At 31.4% G+C, this 22,837-nt stretch overlaps 1 protein-coding gene across 1 annotated transcript; it reads right to left on the bottom strand.

Annotated features, from left to right (window-relative positions):
- Positions 1–14,292: 14,292 nt before the first annotated feature.
- LOC126882976 (sodium/calcium exchanger 3) lies at positions 14,293–15,548 on the bottom strand. Its single transcript, XM_050648114.1, has one exon. The coding sequence runs from the start codon at positions 15,517–15,519 to the stop codon at positions 14,293–14,295; it is 1,227 nt and encodes a 408-aa protein (XP_050504071.1). The 5' UTR covers positions 15,520–15,548.
- Positions 15,549–22,837: the final 7,289 nt, after the last annotated feature.

Genomic DNA, 22,837 nt, shown 5'->3' with positions numbered 1-22,837 from the left:
CGAGAAAAGTTGTACTGACATAAAAGTTGCGTTAATAAATTTCTATAATATAGGATTAGTTAAAAATTTTAAAAATTGTCACTCTTGTTGCAAAATAGCAATAATTGCGAAAAAATCATAAAAAAAACAAGTACATATTCGAATTTTACGTTTTTTAACCATTTATGCTATACTTACGACCTTCATATTTCACCCAGACAAATTTTATGATAAATTAAAACAATACTTTAAATTTCATTAAGATCGGTTAAACAGATTTTGCAAAATAAATTTTGCAATCCAGCATTCGCAAAAAAATTCAATTTTTCAAAATGTTGCAGTACTGAAAATAAAGCAGACAGCAAGTTGAATTTTTTTTACATATAGAAGAACAATGTACCTTTCATTTTTAATTTGCAAAATTAAAATCGGTTAACTACCACGACGTCAGGATTTTTTTAAATAAACATTAATTGCTCGTGCTACGCGCAGGACAGCGGATACGTTTGCTCTGATTGGGCATTCCAATGATCTTTGATAATGATAATGATAATGATAATGAAAAATTTTAATTTTTAGTACATTTGGATATAAATTTGTTTATTGCAAAATAAAAACACATACTATGTCCTTTGAAATAACACTATTTTCAGCAAAAACTTTCTTTGTTCATATATTTTAACTTAACATAGAGAATATAAGTTTATTATTTTTAAACATATGTAATTGTTTAAACAATATTTAACAAACAGTAATCAAATTAGTTTGATTTTTGTGGAATTAAAATATTAAAATACAACAAAATATGGAGTAAGAAAATAATATATTAGATAAAGATTTGAAGAAATTTTGGTGGAAATCAACTTGTGTGAATCGAACACCGCTGTCCTGCGCGTAGGACCAAAAATTAATGTTTATTTAAAAAAATTCCTGACGTCGTGGTAGTTAACCGATTTAAATTTTGCAAATTACAAATGAAAATGCAGTATTCTTCTATATGCAAAAAAATTTCAACTTGCTATCTGCTGTATTTTCAGTCCTGCAACATTTTGAAAAAATGAATTTTTATTGCGAAAGCTGGATTGCAAAATTTATTTTGCAAAACTTGTTGAACCGAGCTTAATGAAATTTTCAGTATTGTTTTAGTGTATCATAAAGTTTTTCTGGGTAAAATATGAAGGTCCTAAATGTAGCATAAATGGTTGAAAAACGTAAAATGCGAATACTTGTTTTTTATGGTTTTTTCGCAATTTTTAAAATTTTGAACTAGCCCTATATTGTAGGAAATTTAATTATGCAACTTTTATGTCAGTACAACTTTTCTCGTAAGTGAATAGTTTTAAAGTTATAATCGGAAAACGAAGAAAAAAATCGAATTTTTCCTTCACTTTTTGACATTTTGATTATTTAAACAATGTTCCGGACTTTTTTGTGTGGGAGGATAACTCCATTATTATTATATGAGTTAATTCCAAGCAATTTCTGCAAAAAAAATTAATTAATAACCAAAAATTAATGTTTATTTAAAAAAATCCTGACGCCGTGGTAGTTTACCGATTTTAATTTTGCAAATTGCAAATGAAAGGTACAGTATTCTTTTATATGTAGAAAAAAATTAAACTTGCTGTCTGCTTTATTTTCAGTGCTGCAACATTTTGAAAAAATAAATTGTTTTTGCGAAAGCTGGATTTCAAAATTTATTTTGCAAAATCTATTAAACTGATCTTAATAAAATTTACAGTATTGTTTTACCATATCATAAAGTTTTTCTGGGTGAAATATGAAGGTCCTTAGTGTAGCATAAATGGTTGAAAAACGTAAAATGCAAATACTTGCTTTTTTTATGTTTTTTTCGAAATTATTGCTAGTTTGCAACAAGGGTGACAATTTTTTAAATTTTCAGTTAATCCTATATTGTAGGAAATTTAATTACGCAACTTTTATGTTGGTGTAACTTATCTCGAAAATGAATACTTTTAAAGTTAAAATCAAAAAACCAAGAAAAAAATCGGATTTTTCCTGCAATTTTTGACATTTTGTTTATTTAAACAATGTTTCGGGCGTTTTTGAGTGGGAGGATAACTCAAATATTATGATATGAGTTATTTTCAAGCAATTTCTGCAAAAAAATATGAGTCACCTCTCAACATCCAAATGTACTAATATTTTTACAGATGCACCCTGGTCTTATAGTCAGGCACCATACTCCGTACATACTAAAATATATTTTATATTATATTTATCTATGATCAGGCAGGCACTTTTCAAATCCTCCTAAAGAACAGAACAGTGATATGCGTCTCTCATTATTTACGCTAAGCACAGCGCTGTAATTGTGGCTTGTCTATACGTAGTGGACGAGGACGAGAGTTTCCGGGAACTTTTTGGGGCTAGGTTAGGCTACATTTTTTGCGCCTTCGACAATGGTTGTCCCGAGCTGCATCTCGGGATAGCCAATTGCATGTTTTAGGATCCTGACTACAAATACTGAAAAAAAAAACTAAGTGCGAATTTTGTCATGAAATTTGGTACGAGGGGTTAGAATAATATTTGGAACAACTTTTCCAAATAACTTTTTTCGATATCTCTAACGCGAACCAAAATACGAAAATTCGCCCTGTTTGTAGATTCGCAGTTGATAGCGTTTAAAATTTAAATTTGAGTTGACTATGACTATCTTAAAAAATGTGAACCATCACACGTGTTTGACTGCGAAATTTTAAATCTGTATTTATTTTGATAGCCGCAATATAGGGGTGTCTTCATCTTAAATGCGACACACTGTGTATATAGGTATACGAGTATATAATATGTAGAGCATAGTAGATTATAGAGTATATCTAAAGGTATATGTGTCGCCTACCCGCATACTGAGGTTACGAAGCCGCCACTGCATAGAACTAGAAGAAGAAGAAGATATTTCTCTTGAGATAGTGGCGCCCTAGGGCGGAGATAAGACTCATTAAAGCCACAATTGATGAAACTTAGGCATGTGTACTAGCCAGGGAGGTAGTGTCAAATTTGACCGGAGCATTTTAGCATGGCTGGTTTCTTATTATTTAGATAGGTGCTCCAAAGCTTATTAACAAATGATGTGTCAGCTGGCCCAAAACCGGGGATTTTAGTCAAGAAAAGGTAAACATGAAAGTTGATGGACCAACGCTACAGCTTAAATGTCAAATATTTATATACGTTACTCAGAACATTTAATGGACTTGCTTACTTGTCGCCTACCTTTCACTCAGGAGATCGGGGTTCAAATCCTGGCGCGGAAAATTCTTTTTGTTTTTTAAATTGACATTTTATTTTGAAACATATTTATTTTTATAATACCACGTTTTTATTATTTATACGAGACAATATAAAAAAATCTGTATGTCTTTTATAGAATTATGCATAGAACTTATGAAATAGCATAATATATACTTCTTCTTCTTAAGGTGCCGAGACCGCTTGTCGATCGTTGGCTCTCATGTTGCGCAGCATATTAACAATCATTGTCTTATTTACAGCCGCACGAAATAGTTCAGTGCTAGTTTTCCCAAACCATTGGCGTAGGTTTTTAAGCCAAGAAGTTGTACGTTGTTGTATAATATATACATTTGATCATAAATATTATGATTCACCTTAATAAGCAAAATTACTGTACATGAACCCCTGAAGCTTCCTGAGTTAGTACGACCAATCTAAGTGGCCTCCACACCCCACCCCCCTCCTGACATTTTTTATCTTTTTAGACAAACTGTTTTTTGTATATTATATTTTATATATATTATAGAGAATAGGGAAATATTTAGATTGCTATTAAAACATGGGGGTTGGTGATAGAAAAGTGAAAATTTAGGGTTGTATCTTTCGGTTCTACAACATATAAAATTAAGAAAAAACAGTGTGTCCAAAAAAATAACAAATAATATCTCCCTTTTCACTTAGATTGTTGGTCTTACCAACTCAGGAACCTTCAGGGGTTCGTGTACAACACATTTGCTTATTAAGATCAATCATAATCTGACCAAAAATGCATAGTTTGCGATTCTATAAAAGACATACAGATTTTTTTATATTGTCTCGTATAAATAATAAAAACGTGGTATTAGAAAAATAAATATTTTTCAAAATAAAATGTCATTTTAAAAAACAAAAAGAATTTTCCGCGCCAGGATTTGAACCCCGATCTCCTGAGTGAAAGGTAGGCGCCAAGTAAGCAAGTCCATTAAATGTTCTGAGTAACGTATATAATTATTTGACATTTAAGCTGTAGCGTTGGTCCATCAACTTTCATGTTTTACTTTTTCTTGACTAAAATCCCCGGTTTTGGGCCAGCTGACACATCATTTCTTAATAAGCTTTGGAGCACCTACCTAAATAATAAGAAACCAGCCATGCTAAAATGCTCCGGTCAAATTTGACACTACCTCCCTGGCTATACGAATACAAAACCAACGGACAGACTTTTTCAAAATTTCGCAGGGACTAAAGCAGGGAGATATGCTGGCCCCAACATTGTTTAACCTGGCACTGGAGTATGCGGTTAGGCAAATGCAAACTGGACGAGGAAACCTACTGACCAACCGAACGGTTCAACTGGCCGCTTATGCCGATGATATTAATATTATGAGTAGAACATCAACAGGAGTACAGGAAATAACATACGCAGAGTTAAAAACACAAACAAAATTGCTAGGTCTGGAAATTAACACAGAAAAAACAAAAATAATGACTCAGACGAGAAGAAACATAGTCCCACAAAACCACTGGCGAAGCGTCCATGTAACCATTGTTACCATTGGTAACAGTTAAAATTTGCAAATAAATATTTTATGACTACTCTGAAATAATTCCATTTATATTTTTTAAAAATAGAAATATTTGTTAATAGTATCTACCTAATTCAGTAAAATAGCCAACTAGAAGCACGAAAATATCAGCGAGTTTATGTAAAATCGGTTGTACGTTATTATAATACGCCCTTACCACAGTATACAGAGGTTCCCTCTTTATACTGTGCCCTTACCGTGCGCCGCGGCTTTACCACTTCTGTGAGTGGCAACGATGGTAGGATATTTGTATCGGTCAGGACTGGATCGTCTCTGAAAATTTTGCGGGCACGATGGCTCTGAAGCCGCTGTGGATTAGTATTCGTGTTACCAAATTTTAATTTGGTAACACGAAGTTAAGGGCCGGTAGGTACTTTAGCCGATTAGCTAACCGGGACATAAAGTAATATTCTATCGGGACAGAAAATACCGACCGTAAGAATATCAGACTTAATAAATGCAATTTTAATTATTATTTTTATAATTATAGGTAATAATTATAATTCCATTTATGAAGTCTGTTATTCTTAGGGCCGGTATTTTCTCGATTAAACTCCGGTTAGTTAACCATACCGGCCCTTTGGATTCGATTATTGCATAATATGCATTATTAATTATTAGTTTATAACTTGTAACTGTACTTGCTCACTATACAGATAACATATCTATACCTTTTTATCCTATATAAATCATATTAATCGATTTTAATTACTTGTCGAAATATATTAATTAACAACATTATTATATGACATATAATAATGTTGTTCTGAAGCTATTTCCTTGTGGCATTTTTATAATTACGTATTTTTTATGGGAAATAAGCCACAATTTTACTAAAAAATGAATTTATTAACGTTTCGAAGCCCAAATCGGGTTTCGTTGTCAAAATACAAAATACTATTAAAATAAAACAAACATGTTGTTGCTAAGTAAAAAAATTCTTCTAATAATTTATTTAATCTGACTCATTTATATTGGCAATTCAGACGTATATTATACATTTTAAAGTAGAAGACTTTAAAATGATATCGCCAATATTTATGAGTTGCGTTCCTGGGACGACTTTACTAAAAGATAGTTCATTCGATTACATGAAATCAATCCCAACTCAAGAATATCCGTCGCAAAAAATCATAGCATGTGATCTGTCTTTAAAAAGACAACCAAATGCAACGATGACAGTAAAATTCTCGCGTTAGAGATTCCATAGTAAATCACGAGGGAAAACCAGGAAAAAACCTCGTGATACTATCCCGACATCGTAAGTATTTGGTCTTACATTTAATCTACGTATAATATACGTCTGAATTGCCAATATAAATAAGTCAGATTAAATAAATTATTAGAAGAATTTTTTTACTTAGCAACAACATGTTTGTTTTATTTTAATAGTATTTTGTATTTTGACAACGAAACCTGATTTGGGCTTCGAAACGTTAATAAATTCATTTTTTAGTAAAATTGTGGCTTATTTCCCATAAAAAATACGTAAATACATATAATAATATTGATTATACAGTACATTGTAGTGTATAATCAATAAAATAAAAATTATTTAATATTTTAGGCTAAAAATGACAAATGAATGTACTGATTAGTATACTAATTATACAATTTGGATTTTTTAATAAAGTATAAAGGTGATATAATACATATTTTACCTAAAAACAACAAATATGTTTTTAGTTTGTAGATGCTTTATATAATTTCTTAAATTTTTAATTTTTTAATTTTATTTCTGTATTTCATCTATTTTTATAATAGACCTGGATCGCGCGTACCAAAAAAAAGTTGATTAATAGCAAGCTGAAAATTCACGGTGTCTAGTCGGACAAACTTTGATGTATGGGAACACTGTATAATATAAAAATATTTATAAAATACATTAGGTTTTGGTAACACTTTGGAAAAAGTCACGCGTCGCCACTGCACAAAACATTATACATGAAGATGACATTGAAACGGTTGGAAAGTTTTTATACCTGAGAGTAGAAATATATGCCGACAGATCAGAAGATGGAGAAATACGTAAGAGAATAACGCAGGCAAACAGAGCTTATTTTACCCTCTCCCATATATTTCGGTCTAAAAGTGTCCACCGAAATACAAAGATGAGAATCTATAAAACTGTAATTCGACCAATAACATACTATGGCAGTGAAGCCTGGGTCCTGAAAGAAACATCCAAAAACAAACTCAACACATTCAAAAGGAAAGTACTGAGGAGAATACTAGGACCTGTGAGGGAAAACGGAATCTTCAGAAGTCGATACAACAACGAACTTTATCAACTTTATAAGGAAGCACCCCTGTCAGACTTCATTAGAATAAAAAAGCTGCAATGGGCCGGACATGTGATAAGAATGGGAGAGGATAGGCTACCAAAAAGGGCACTGAATGCTAGAATGCAGGGAACGAGACCGGTTGGAAAGCCAAGAAAGCGCTGGGAAGCCACAGTAAATAGCGACGCACAAGCCCTTTTAGGAGTCCGTGTATGGAGAAGAGCAGTCACAGACAAGCAAGGGTGGAGGCAAAAAATAAAGGAGGCCAAGGCTCAATTTGGGCTGTAGTGCCGTAGAAGAAGAAGAAAAGGTAGGGCAGAGATGCTAAGTACCTACTTGTTGTTCTGAAGCTATTTCCTTGTGGCATTTTTATAATTACGTATTTTTTTTATGGGAAATAAGCCACAATTTTACTAAAAAATGAATTTATTAACGTTTCGAAGCCCAAATCGGGTTTCGTTGTCAAAATACAAAATACTATTAAAATAAAACAAACATGTTGTTGCTAAGTAAAAAAATTCTTCTAATAATTTATTTAATCTGACTCATTTATATTGGCAATTCAGACGTATATTATACATTTTAAAGTAGAAGATATATATATTAATATACATTTATACGCAACTCATAAATATTGGCGATATCATTTTAAAGTCTTCTACTTTAAAATGTATAATATACGTCTGAATTGCCAATATAAATGAGTCAGATTAAATAAATTATTAGAAGAATTTTTTTACTTAGCAACAACATGTTTGTTTTATTTTAATAGTATTTTGTATTTTGACAACGAAACCCGATTTGGGCTTCGAAACGTTAATAAATTCATTTTTTAGTAAAATTGTGGCTTATTTCCCATAAAAAAAATACGTAAGTACCTACTTATCGCACCACCCACGTATCTTTATCACAAAAGTGTATCACCCTGTATAGAATAATTGAAATACCGAAGTAATTCAATAAGCTGTTAAAAGACTGTATTTACATTCGCATCAATATTAATTTCGTCTTCTATTGATTAATACACTATAATCCATTAATTTAATCCTACTTTATTTCGTTTTGTTATTGATGGACAATTTTAATAATAAATATTAGCATTTTAATTGATTAATTAGATTAATTTGGTTTTATTTTAATTGCTAGTTTATATTTAACAGATAATTAACTGTTCGATGGTAAAATAAGTGCTGTGTTTGTTGAAATTTTAATTAAATTATTATTTATTCACTGTAAAATAAATAAATAATTGCATAATATACCATTTTATGCATAAAACAAACAAAACTTTGAGGGACCTTGAATTCGAATCATACTGGAGGTGGATTCAAATATATTTTTACAAATACATTACACAATAGACGCAATTTTTATTATCAGAAAAATAATAAAAAAGTCTATTGAATATGGAAAACCAGCATACATGTGCTTTGTAGATTTAAAAAGTGCATTTGACAGGGTAAGGCTAAATGACATCTTATTACAAATCAAATTTATTACAAGCTGAACAAATAGACCATCAGAAAAAAGCCAAAAAATTGTGCCCAAATAAAACATATAAAGAAATAAGAAAGAGAAAAAGAAAAAATCAATTTGACGAGGAGGCCGATGATGAACTAAACTTTTCAGCTAGTGATGAGATGAAAATCCACACATTCTATATTATAATCGACACTCTGATAAGAGACCTGAATAGACGTCTGGAATCTTATCGACTTATTTATCAACATTTTCGTGTTATTAACAGATTTGCCAAAATTAAGCAATGAAGAAATTATTAAAGAAGCTGAAAATCTGATCCAAAATAAAGACGACCAAGATACACCATTCATACATAAATGCATTCACGTAAAGGGTCATTTGGATACCACAATAAAATCACCAAATTGACATATCTTAATATTTAAAGATGAGTTAGTGCAGTCACTAAAAGTGGATATGAGCTGTTACCTCCGATATCGTTGAACCTCGATCGATTTGCATGAAAATTGGTGAGTGGTTAGAGGATATCTTAAGGAACAAAGGTGACATGGTGTCAACTTGCGCTTTTACCCTGGGGATGGATGCTACCCCTTCTCAGGGGTGAAAATTATTTTATTAAAAATATCCCCAGAATTCGATAGAGGGACAAATTCTAAGCAAAATTTGTTACATACAGTTATTAAAATAAATCAAAACTTTTTGAGTTATTAAAGATCAAAGATTTTAATTTTTCGTGAGAAAAATTAACTTTTTTAACCGCTTTTTCATAAATAACTCAAAAACTATAAGATTTTACAAAAAAGTTATTATTACCAAAATTAAAGCTAATAAAAAATGAAATAAACTCCTTACTGGAAAAACCTTTTATTGTTAACTAAAAGTGAATTATAGGTAATTGAATATATATTTTTTTCGGCGAGTACCCAAATCTAAATATTCAAGCTTAAATAACGGGAAAATGATGCATTTTATAACATAACCTTATTAAACATTTGTCAAAGTACTAAGAAATATCTATCAAATGAGCCCCCGAACAAGTTGATAGCATTAAAATTTATGCACCAAGTATTTTCCGAAATTTTTCTATTAAAAATTTTTCCAAAAAAGTTATTATTATTTTTTAAATAACTCCTTTAATTTTTACGATATCAGGTTTATCTAAAAACCATTTAAAAGTTAATTTTAATGGCTATTAATCCACTTTAAATTTAATCTATTAAACGCCTTACTTTTTTAGAAATAAAAGTTAAATGGCCCCGGTTACATGGTTCTCGCAGCAAAATTTAAGCTTTAAACGTTTCTATCTCGGTTATTTTTTACCCAACAGAAATAGTAAAAAGGTAAAATATTTGATACAGAAAAAACTAAAATTTGGTTATACATAATATGTATATTATATCACTTTTTACGTATATTGAGTATTTTTTGAGTTATTATCAGAACAAAATGAAAATTACGATAATTTTAAAAATTATGATTTTTTAAATTATATCTTTTTTAAAAATATGCATTCTAAACCTGTCAAAATTGTTGATATCATTACTTATGCTAATATAAAGAAATTCTTCTATAGATTACTAGATATAAATTTTAATTTTTGTGGAAATGGCATATGTTTTATGGTTCACTTTTTCCTAAAAAGTTCTAAAGGGTTCTCTTATTTTCATCATAACTTGCTTAATTGTGATGCTATTAACTTCTACTGGAACTCATTTGATAGGTAGGTACTTCGAAGTACTTTGACAAGTGCTTAGCAGGCAAGCAGGTATATTTTATAAAATGCATCGTTTTCCCGTTATTTAAGCTTGAATACTTAGATTTGTTAGATATCAGAATAAAGTATTAAGGAGCATCCTCAATGCTTCATGGTACTTCAGAAACTGTGATCTTCATCGAGACCTCCAGATGGATACGGTTAGCAAGACAGTAAAGGTTTCTACATATTATCATGCACTCTTCGTTTCCAGCACGTAGCGTTTAGTTTCAGAAAAATATTGATTTGAATGGTTTTAAATATGAACAATTCACACTATCCGTAACGTATCATATCAGACACCTCTTTGTAAAATCAGGTTTTTCGAAGACTACGCTACGTGCCGGAAACGATGAGTGCATGATAATATGTAGAAACCTTAAGTATGAACAAAGGCTCTCTAACCATGTCGTTGGTTTGGAAGAAGAACGTTACAAGTCGAAAAGTTATAATGTTCAGGAGCGACCGACGTTTTAAAATTTTAATGTGCTAGTTTTCATGTAATTTTGGTAAGGTAAAAAAAATAAATCTTTACAATATTAAAGAGCCCATTATTATCATTTAATTATAAATAGAAAGACCTTTCTTGTTCTCACCTTTCTACCTGTAATTAGCATTTATAGGAGTTTTTCCCAAAATGTGTTGAAATGTTACTGTATTATTCATAATAATTTTATATAAACGCACATATCCTGTATAGACCTGGATCCCGCGTAAGAAAAAAAAAGTTGATTAATAGCAAGCTGAAAATTTGTTAATAGCTTAACGGTGTCTAGTCGGACAAACATTGATGCATGGGAATACTGGAACAGGGGAAGTTTTAACGGTGGACCATGATAAACGTGTCGTCCTGGCAAGTTTATGATGGTAAAAATAGCAAGTTGTTTTTAAGTTTATTCAATAGCCAACGTTATATAATATATGAAAAAATGTTTGTCCGACAAAAAGGTTGGGCATTTTAACGAGTCCGACACGTAGAACATGTCACATCACAGGAATTATGTTGGTGATGAATAGCAGTCTGATTTTTGCATGAGAGTTTAATGAAAGGTTAAAAAAGCAATTGGAAGTTCTGTCGGACAAAATTAATGGGAAATTGTCCTAGTCGGACATTCTAAACATGTAAGATATAGACAAAAATGTTGGTGATAAATAGCAAGCTAATTTTGATTTGTTTATGTAAAAATTATATTTTGTAACGCAAAAAGTTATATCTCGGACAAAAAGTTTGGGCAAATCGAAGGAAATAAATAAAAAAACATTTTTTCAGAATGACTTAGTCACATATTGATAAAGCTATTTTAGCTGTATATTATTATTTATATTCACATATTTGCATGTGCATATATATACATGCACACTCCAAAAACAGTGAGGTAAGTATCAATGCATGTATATATAGCAAAACAATTATTTTTTTGGGTGGAGTTTGTTCTAGATATTCTCAAAATGATAATAAAAAATGTCAAAGAACATGTGAAAGCAATCTCTTAGGGTTTTCTAATTAGGCGCATCAGAAAGTACGGAAAATTTCCTACAAAAAACGTTGTATACACTTTTTTCCATACTTAAATCTTAACCCTGTAAACGACATTGAAAAATGTGAAGAGTGTAAAACTCCGGTGCTTATAAGAATAGACGTAAATATGACACATTTTGCTTAGAAGTATGTATTATAATAGAAGGCTGCATTTGTCAGTGTGACACTTTGTGCTATACAAAGTAATATTTGAAAGTACATGGTCTCTGAGTTTCTGTTTGCCACGTGTGTTGGAAATTAAAATTTATATTAACTATGGAGTGTTTTTGTGTCTATTTTTGAGTGTCAACAGTTTAAATTTTAAGTCGCCAAATCAAAAGTGAAACCATTCAACGGAACATTTTTGAGTAATTTTCGAACATTTTACAAAGTTCGTAAAATGCTTGCGTCATCAATTCAATGAGGTTCAGTTGCCAGATAATTGTGAAAATTCTATTGAATATCATTCTTCGTGCTGTAATGCTTTGCTTGATTGAAAAAGGGTACCTAAATAAATTATTATTAAAATTGTATAACGTAATTTTTCTCAACTTTCTACAAATGAAATATATTAATGTAATATGTCACATGGCTAGAAATAATTTGCTGCCAAAATAAATCGATTAGTTTAAATTTGAAGTTACGATTGCAATTTATTATGAATTATTGTCAAAAGTGACAGTTTTCTTAAATGGAAATGTATTCATAGACATAAAGGTAGACAGGGAATACAGTGCAAAAAGTCGATAGGTGGTCTATCTATCTCTTTTAACCAAGCGATCCTGCGCATGTGGCAGACAAAGATAGCTAGACCACTCAATCCATAATATACTTTGCCTGATCTACTATAAATGTATTACAGTGAGGTGTATAAATGATGTTGAGATAAATCGAAAGATATCGATTGTAATTGACTGCAGGTACTTTTGACATAGAATGATCACCCCTTATTGAAATTTCAAAAATTATTTTTTTAAATTGTCCGACTACAAAATCTACCCCTTATTTTTTTCCGACAACAGTCATTCTTGGTAAGGAATAATTTACTTAATTAAATTTCATCTTTGTCGGAAAGCTATTTATCACCAGCATTTTTGTGTATATCTTACCTGTTTAGAATGTCCGACTACGAAAACTTCCCATTAATTTTGTCGGACATAACTTCCAATTGCTTTTTTAACCTTTCATTAAACTCTCATCCAAAAATCAGACTGCTATTCATCACCAACATAATTCCGGTGATGTGACATGTTCTACGTGTCGGACTCGTTAAAATGCCCAACATTTTTGTCGGACAAACATTTTCTCATATATTACATAACGTTGGCTATCGAATAAACTTAAAAACAACTTGTTATTTTTCACAATCATAAACTTGTGAGGACGACACGTTTATCATGCTCCCCAGTTAAAACTTCCCCTGTTCCAGTGTTCCCGTGCATCAATGTTTGTCCGACTAGACACCGTTAAGCTATTAACAAATTTTCAGCTTGCTATTAATAAACTTTTTTTTCTTACGCGGGATCCAGGTCTAGTAAGGAATACTTACCTAAGACGAAATGTAACTGTCTTACATTAAATATTAAATACAAAATCCCCAAAAAAATACGTTCCTTTTTAACTTGTAACACTGTTCTCCAAAAAACACGTGGCAACTTCCACAACAACTGAAACACAACTATATTGAGACGCTCTTCCATAAAATGTTATGCATGGGTTTTGACAAAGTCAAACTTATTATAAGTTGCCATCTAGCGGTAATTACATGACTGCAACTTCTGACAATTTTTCCCATAATAAAGTTTAACATTTAGAGTTGGTTGGAGGGTAAGCCTCAAAAATGGCAATTTTTGAGTTGTAGCGTTCTTCTTCCAAACCGACGATGTGAAAATCGTGGCCATCAAACTCCTAGACAACGCCAATCAAATAAGAAGACTTAAGAGAACGAAGCCGTTCGAGTTAGTGCGATAAGTGAAAAAGCAGAGCAAATTGGGGCTAAAGTGTACACGTTAGCTGGTATAGTGCTATAATGAATTACAGAGCTTAAGGATTATTGGTGAATATGACCTTAGATAAGTTGTTTATAGTATTTTGTAGATAGAACTAAATTGCTCATTGAGCATAGTAAATATAGTTATATCAGATAACAATAATCATAAGATTGCTGCTGGAGTTTTATTAAATAAAAAAAATCTATAGAGTGTTCAATTTAAAAAAAAAACTTTTGTTCATTCCGTTGTTCCGACTTACCCTGTATAACCGAAAATAATTTTAGATTATAGAAGTCTTTGATACACATTAGTTTTGTTATAAACATTTTTTTGGATGCCCCATAGTTTAGCTGTAAACAAATAAAACCAGAGGTTTGGCACACCCTGTATAAATTTGTATATATATTTATATAATATATTTATATACTATTATTCAGTTATTAATAATGATATTTATACTTGTAATAACCTACCTTTTTTCTTTCTCTCCAGGTGCAAACTGCAGATTTCCTTTCGCTTTTACATAATCACTACCAGCTTGTGCAGTACCGTCTTCAGTAGTATACTCAACAGTCAGTGATGTGTCCGTATTACCGACCCTGACAATTCTCACTTCAAATCTTCCACAACTTTCCAAAACCGTATATTTAGATGGCTCAAAGAATACACGACATGCTGTTTGGTTATATTCTGCAGCTCCTGATTCTCTTTGAAGCTCAGCTTTGACTTCACTTAAGTCACTTTGTGCTCGTTCTGATATTCTTCGCAATAAATCGCCGCTACCCATTAACTTTCTCGTGGCTTGAATTCTGTAGAAAGCTCTAGACTTTGGACCTCTGTTCAGTAACATCTCGTGTGCCATTTTCTCAAGAACACCTAGATCAGCATGTGGATTTTGCTGCCGCAGTTCTTTTAAAGTAGTAATATACTCTTGTTTAATATCTTCATGAACATCATCAAGAGCAAGAAGTTCTGTATTTCCTAGCTCTAAGTTTTCACCTTCCGCTTGCACTATGACACCACGTCTATTCATTCTATAATCTTTGATCATGTATTTATGAATTTTCCTATCAGCGGCGTAAGCTGTCAAGACAGTCAGAGGAAAGAAAGAGAAAGTCAGAAGACCTTCCCAAATTTCTATTACTTCAGGAGAAAAAACGCAGAGAATAAGATATAACCAAATATAAGCAAAAACGGACCAAGTTGCTGTCACAAAGAAAACTCCCAAATGTTTTATTTTCCTCACTTCCCCATTTGGTATCACCGACACACATATAGCAATAATTACTAATAGATTATAAGCAGCCGATCCGACAATGGTACCAGGACCAAGATCACCGGCTTCAAAGTTTTTTGCGTAAATTTCAATAACAGACAATAATATTTCAGGAGCGCTAGAACCTAATGCCATCAAAGTTAAATTGGCGACAGTTTCATTCCACATCCGAACCACAACAATTTGTGTATCGCCATTTGATTTTCTTACTGAAACTTCTTTTTCTTGGGAAGTTATAACTTCAATAGCTGCCATAAACCGGTCAGAAATAATGGAAACTCCGATAAAAAGATAAGCAAGTAGCAGGAAATATACAATCCCCCGTCCAACACGTTCCCAGAAAGGCACTCCGACGAGAGGATGCCAGCACGGCATCATGAGCCCGTCCACACAGAGGATGGTATCGTTCGCCGCCCCCATAATGCCCGTTTCGTGCGGCAGTCGGCATGCCAGACGCTCCGTCGGCTTTCGCGGGCAAGACTGGCGACAGAGCCAAACCCCCTTAGAACTACGGATGGCGCAAACGCGCAGGAGATGATGCTCGGACCTGGGGGAGCACACACTGATTGAGACGTGTATGGTATGGGAATAAGGGATACGCTCCGTTCAGGGTTTTGTCCGGGTAAATAGAGTGTGACCACATGATAGCAAGTTCGAGTTCCGCAAGAAATTTGCGATGTTTCGCGCCGCTCTTTTGTTCTTACTTAATATTAGTTTTCCAAATACTATGTGTTTATTTTTCTGTTTCACAATAGATGTATAAGGTTTCTATTATTCGAATGAAACGACAATTTTCTCAAGCAAAACCATTTGTGAAGAACGTAGGATAGAATCGAACAATAGGAAATTTAAGCTCAGACATTAATTTCGATATTTGTTAAAAATAAAAACTTTAGCCTGCTATTCTTAAGTTTCATCTATAAAAATACCTTGATGGTATCTATTGTATTCTTGTGAATCTTCGATAAATAAGTTCTCGTCGACGTTATGGCCTTGATACTATTTTTAAAAGTAAATTATATCTAATTTAGGGCATTTATATTGTCGGCATAAAAGTTACATTAAATGAGAGTAAATTGCCAAAATCCGACTTCGTTATAGTATAAAACGGCAAAATTATAATTGTTACTCTTTAGCTGTATACATGCCATTTTAATCCAATATACGAGAGATGTAAATATTGGTTATGAAAAAAAAATTACATTAAAAAACATTTAAGGGGATATGTGCAAACTTTCGGCTCCAATGATATTTAAATGCATTCATTTTTTTGCAATCCTGAGAAAACTAATAAGTATTTTTGAAAAATTTAAAATATGAATGAAAGTTTGCATCACTACCGAGGGTAGAAAGTCTCTGAAAACGTCTATAGTGTTTATTCTAATAAGATACAGGAGTGAAAAAGAAGAGAAAATTGAGTGTGATTTTTAATTTCAAATATATCATTCAAAAGAAAACTTTTTTTATTCTAAAGGACTTTCTACCCTCGTAGACCAGTAAGGATCTGTGAAAAAACGTCTATTTTTTGGATGTGAGAGGTGGCATTCGGATTTTTGCAGATAAAGTTAGGTGACACCTTCAGTAATAATAATTGACTTATGCTCCTTCTCAAATATGCCCGGAACATTAATAAAAAACTAAAATATTTAAAAATTTCGAAAAACGTCGATTTTTTTCTGCTTTCTTTGCTTATAACTTTAACACGATTCGTTTTGGAACAAAGTCGTATAGAAATAAAATAAAGATAATTGAATTTTGTATGATATACGACTGGTCAAAAATGTCTTAACGTATTACCTTTTCTGCAATATAGCCATAAATTTAAAATAAGGGGGCAAAATACGCCTGTTGTTATTCAATGTTTTTAACCACTTTGGTGGCACTTAGAACCTTAGTAAATCGCTTAGGAAATTCTTTGTAACATACTTAAACCGTGTATAAAATTTCATTAAAATCGACCTAATAGATTTTGCATAATAAATTTGCAATCTAAATGGTTTTAAAAAAGTTCAAATTTTTAAAATCTTTCTGAACAAAAAGTAGACCATTTAGAAGTTGTCTAATTTTTTTACATATAAAGAGGTGCTCTACCTATCTAATACACTTTACAGAATTAAAATTCGGATTATTTAAGGGGCCTCAGCAATGTTTAAAACTTATAAACAATTTTTTGGCTTATAAACAAATAGCTTTGTTTAATAATAAAAAAATTAATTTTTAGCAATGCAAATAATTAAAACCGGTATAATTTGACTTAATCTTTCAAATGCTGTCAGCAGAATTGCTATTTTATTTTTTAATCAAAAGTTATTCGCGTTCAAAAATTGCAATTTTTCGAATTTTTGAAAGTTCCACTGCGTTTATCTCGAAAACTATGCATCCTACGAAAAAACTTGTAAGAACATTTTTGCTTAGATTTACAAAATAAATACAAAAAAAAATATTTTGCGAAAAATCTATGTTATGTAATTCCTCAAATTCTTTGTTTATAACAATCTTATCGACATCCGGATCAACTGTTACCCAAAAAAAATCGTGTTCTACGTATCAAAAAATACATAAAAATCTTGGGTAAGTCCATCTACATAAAGGAGCCCGTAGCACCCCCTCCTGGTCAAAGGACTAATTTGTTTATAAGCCAAAAAATTGTTTATAACTTTAAAACATTGCTGAGGCTGCTTAAATAATCCGATTTCAATTCTGTAAAGTGCATTAGATAGGTGGAGTACTTCTTTATATGTAAAAAAATTGACAAATCTTTGTATGTTCTAATTTTTTTGCGCAAGATTTTAAAAAATTTTAATTTTTTTAGAAAAGTTTAGATTGCAAAATTATTATTCAAAATCTAGTAAGTCAATTTTAATGAAATTTGGTGTACGGTTTTAGCACATTACAAAAAATTTTTTAAGCGAATTAGGAAGGTTCCAAGTGTAACCTAAGTGATGGAAAATCATTGAATAAGGACAGGCTTGTTTTGTCCCCTTATTTTATATTTATTGCTATTTTGCAGCAAGGGTGATAAATTAAGACATTTTTAACCAATCGCATCTGACAGAAAATTTAATTATCTTTGTTTTATTCCTATACGACTTTGTTCCAAAATGAATCGTTTTAAAGTTATAAGAAAAAAAATTAGAAAAAAAAACGAAATTTTTTGAAATTTTTAAATATTTTATTTTTTTTATTAATGTTCCGGGCATATTTGAGAAGGAGCATAAATCAATTATTATTAACGAAGTTATCACCTAACTTTATCCGCAAAAATCTGAATGCCACCTCTCACATCCACTTAAAAACAGATCCTTACTGGTCTATCGGTAATGATGTAATCTTTCATTCTGCGTTTAAATGTTTTAAAAATATTTCTTAGTTTTTCCAGGATTCAAAAACAATGAACACCATGTCCGTGATGATATTTTCCAAATCAAACATTCGCTATCTTTGTCATACAACGCACTCAGTCGAACAGAATGTGGTCGTGGTAACAAGGCCACTAAATATTTAACACTGACAGCAGTAAGTATGTGATATGGGAGAGAGTATACAGGGTGAGGCAAATAAAGGGCCTATTAGAAATATCTCGAGAACTAAGGGCAACAGAATCATGAAAATTGGAATAAAGGGGTTTTGAAGGATGATCTATTAAATGAAAATATTTTCATCTCTTTGCAACTTCCGGTTATACCGGAAGTTGCTTATAACTTCGTTTTTTTAAATGGGACATCCTGCATATTTTTACATTTTTGGATTCTCTTCGATGTCTTCTTTCTTAAAATATGAGGTTTTGTAATATTATACAGGGTATTTTAAAAGATAATTACGTTTTTTTATTAATTTCGTGGCAAAATTAACACCCTGTAGAATTGTAGTAGTTTGACATCTAAAACTCTACTTACGTTCAAATGATTTTTAATATACTCTACTATTGTTAAGAATCATTAGTATAGCTAAATTTTTAATTTTAATATACAGGGTTGGTCGAAACTCGGAATGAGTATTTTCTGAGTTTTCTTAAATGGAACAGCCTGTATTTTAGTATTGTAATGAAATGATATTTTATGGTACTTTTTTATTTCTTAAGCATTCCCTATACCTAACTGCTTTAATTTGTGCTTAATTGTTAATCGCACCAACAATCTTAACTAAGTAGGTATTTCGATAGCTAAACCATTATTGGTAATTTTAGGGACCAGTCTGGACTAATATGTATTTATTTCTGTAAAATTATTTGGGATTGAGTATTTTCACGGCCAACCTAATAAAATTTTACGTATTTTTTGTTGCAATTAATGTTTAGCTTGAATCACCAATAACTCACAAATTAAAACAGTTAGGTATAGGTAATGCTTAAGAAATAAAAAAGTACTATAAAATATCATTTAACTACAATACAAGAATACAGGGTGTTCCATTTAAAAAAACTCAGAAAATACTCATTCCGAGTTTCGACCAACCCTGTATACTAAAATTAAAAATTTAGCTATACTAATGATTCTTAACAATAGTAGAGTATATTAAATAGCATTTGAACTTAAGTAGAGTTTTAGATGTCAAACTACTACAATTCTACAGGGTGTGAATATTGCTACGAAATTAATAAAAAAACGTAATTATCTTTTAAAATACCCTGTATAATATTACAAAACCTCATATTTTAAGAAAGAAGACATCGAAGAGAATCCAAAAATGTAAAAATATACAGGGTGTCCCATTTAAAAAACGAAGTTATAAGCAACTTCCGGTATAACCGGAAGTTGCAAAGAGATGAAAATATTTTCATTTAATAGATCATCCTTCAAAACCCCTTTATTCCAATTTTCATGATTCTGTTGCCTTTATTTCTCGAAATATTTCTAATAGGCCAGTTATCTGCCTCACCCTATATAGTACATAGATACTGACAGTGACAGATCTTTTATACCAGTGATTATTTCATTCATAGGAGATTCTGACCAATAGAAAGCTACAGAAATAAAAATTAAACTGATTATTTTTTAATGATTTTAACTTCCAATCGTATAGTAAGATATTTGATCACGTGTTAGACAGGGCCGCGCCTTCCACGTGAGCAATGTGTGCTGCGCACACAGGCGCCAGCCATTAAGGGGCGCCACTAGAGTTCTCACAACAATTTTAGGCGGATCAAAATAACACTTACCCTTTTTTTTCAGTTTCTACCAAACGTTGGGATATTATAAAACAACACTTTGCAAGTCTGGCTTTAAATCATTTATCTAATACACGCTGGTTTAGCAGAATTGATGCTTTAAGCCATTATACCAAATTTTGTTAGAAAGTTATTATGCTTTATGTGATAACACGCGTTAGGATAAAGATCGTGATTGAAATTGTGAAGCTAGATGTTTAGGAGATAAAATATCAACATTTACATTAATATGCTCAGTTGTTCAGTCTACAGTCTACATATCTATGATATAAAGTTCTGATAAAAGTTAACTTCGTTAACAAAATTTTTCATTCAAAAACAATGAATATTATGCAGCTGGCTTTAAATGCTTTACAAAAGATAAAACAATTGTTGCTCCAGTTTCGTACATATATCAAATTTAATGATGTTATTACTACATTAAATAAAACTGCAGAGAAACTAGATGTGGAGACCAGTGACCAGTTATCAACCAGCCACCACTGGCGAAGCGGCCATGTAACCACTGTTACCATTGGTAACAGTTAAAAATCTTGCAATAAATATTTTATGACTGTTATGAAATAATTCCATTTATATTTTTTACCAACAGAAATATTTATTAATAGTACCTAATTCAGTAAATAGCCAACTAGACGCACGAAAATATTGGCGAGATATGTGAATCCATTGCACTTTATTACATGCTGTTAGCAATACTGGCAGTGGTAACGCAGGAGAAACCTCGCTATCGCTCGGGACTAGCTCTTTTCTGAAAATTTTGAAGGAGCGACGGCTCTGTTAGAGACGGCTCGCGGGCACTCTGTGTATATCAGTATTGTCACCATTTTGAGGATTGGTACATTAGTTTAGTACCTATTACAGATTACAGTGTGCGTGCATTTAAACATGGAAGAGTGTTGCTACGTATTGCTTAATTGATCAACTACTTGAAAAGTTATTTATTCTCCTTTTTTTATATATATAATTTTGAAGAAAAAAAATGATATTATTGAAAATGGAAGAAATAAAATATAAACAATAGTTTTCAAAATCTATTCTTTTTCATACTTGTTCATTTTTTTATGTTAATTTTATGGTAGAATAATACCTATGTCTAGTTTGTTTATTATTTATTGTTATACCTGTTACATATACATAATTACATACATATAATTTGAGATTTAATAAGATTTTTTTACATCTGGTTTGATAACACTTTGGAAAAAGTCACGCGTCGCCACTGACAGCCACACAGTTACAGAATACAGCCTTGCCTTACTCCACGCATGATGTTCACGTATTCGGTGTGTTCACCTTCAACTCTGAGGTTTGCAGTTTGATTCCAGTAAATGCTGGAAGGCGCAGAAAGTTATTTTTTTCTGAAATAGATATTTATTTTCAAGTTTAACTGTATCTTTTGTTATTTATTTTACGCCAAAGATTTATTTTTACTTAATTATTTTAACTTAAGAATCCAAAAGGAAGAATTTCCCGTAGCTGGCTGTATACCATTAATTACAAGTAAAATTTAATAAAAAATATTTGTCCTGGTAAAAGGTATATTAGTTTAAAAAGCCCCTATAGGGCTACAAACATAGAAACAAAACGTTTTCGCTCTGTAACAAGAGCATCATCAGTGTTACAAGAACATGGTGAGCCACCCAAAAATACAAAGGTTCTTTTAAAAATAGACTAAAAGTCTAATATAAATGTAAACATCGTAAAATCCAAAGGATGGATATAATCCCTATGGATGTGGCTTTAGGGCAGCATATGACTCCCACATGTGGTAATTGGGTGACTAGGTAATAATTAATTAGGTCATTATGTTATAAGATGTGACAGACAACTGATTACTAATATACCTTTTACCAGGACAAAAATTTTTTATTAAATTTTTACTTATTTTAACTTAGTTTATTTTCCTGTTGCATATTATATCAGAATTTTTAGTTATTTAGTTATTTTTGTTTTGTTACAATAAATAATTATTGTTCATTTTAACGAGACGATTTTAACGAGACGCCATTAAATGTTTTGCACACAGGCGCTAAAACGTGCTGGCGCGGCACTGGTGTTTAATTCCGTCCAATCAGATTAAAATTATACTGAGAATTATCTACCGTAGAAAATTACCGATAGAATTTTTTAAGTAGATTGTTTCTGTTTAATAGCAACCAGTTTCCTAGTTTTTACAACTGTCAAATTTAAGAAAATATCCATAATATACGTATTAAAAAATAATCTTACGAATATCACACGACATAGCCACTCGAGCCTTGCGGGCTCTCGTGTCTATTGCCAGACAACAAATTTTCGAAAAACTGTCGCATTATTTTCAATTTATTCTCACTCTCTTGTGATATTATACCCGATAATTTTTAATAATATCCCGTCGTCAAGTATACTACATCAGATGCCCTTCGTTGCTACGAAAAAATACATTCAGTGACATTAAGGAGGGGGTATTGTTTGAAATCAACATATCAAGCACATTTTTGTGAATTTTTTTCGACGCTATGGTAGAATTATTTTATTTTTAAATTAAATAAATATATTAAGTAAAATTCAAAGAATATTTAAGAAAAA

This window comes from Diabrotica virgifera, chromosome 4 (assembly GCF_917563875.1).
Source record: "Diabrotica virgifera virgifera chromosome 4, PGI_DIABVI_V3a".
Classification (NCBI taxonomy): Eukaryota; Metazoa; Arthropoda; class Insecta; order Coleoptera; family Chrysomelidae; genus Diabrotica; species Diabrotica virgifera.
The sequence above is the reverse complement of the archived record's forward strand: the minus strand, read 5'-3'. Positions and strand labels throughout refer to the sequence as shown.

Coding starts and splice junctions, on each gene's coding strand:
- LOC126882976 (XM_050648114.1), bottom strand. CDS start 15,519: ATGGGGGCGGCGAACGATACCATCCTCTGTGTGGACGGGCTCATGATG.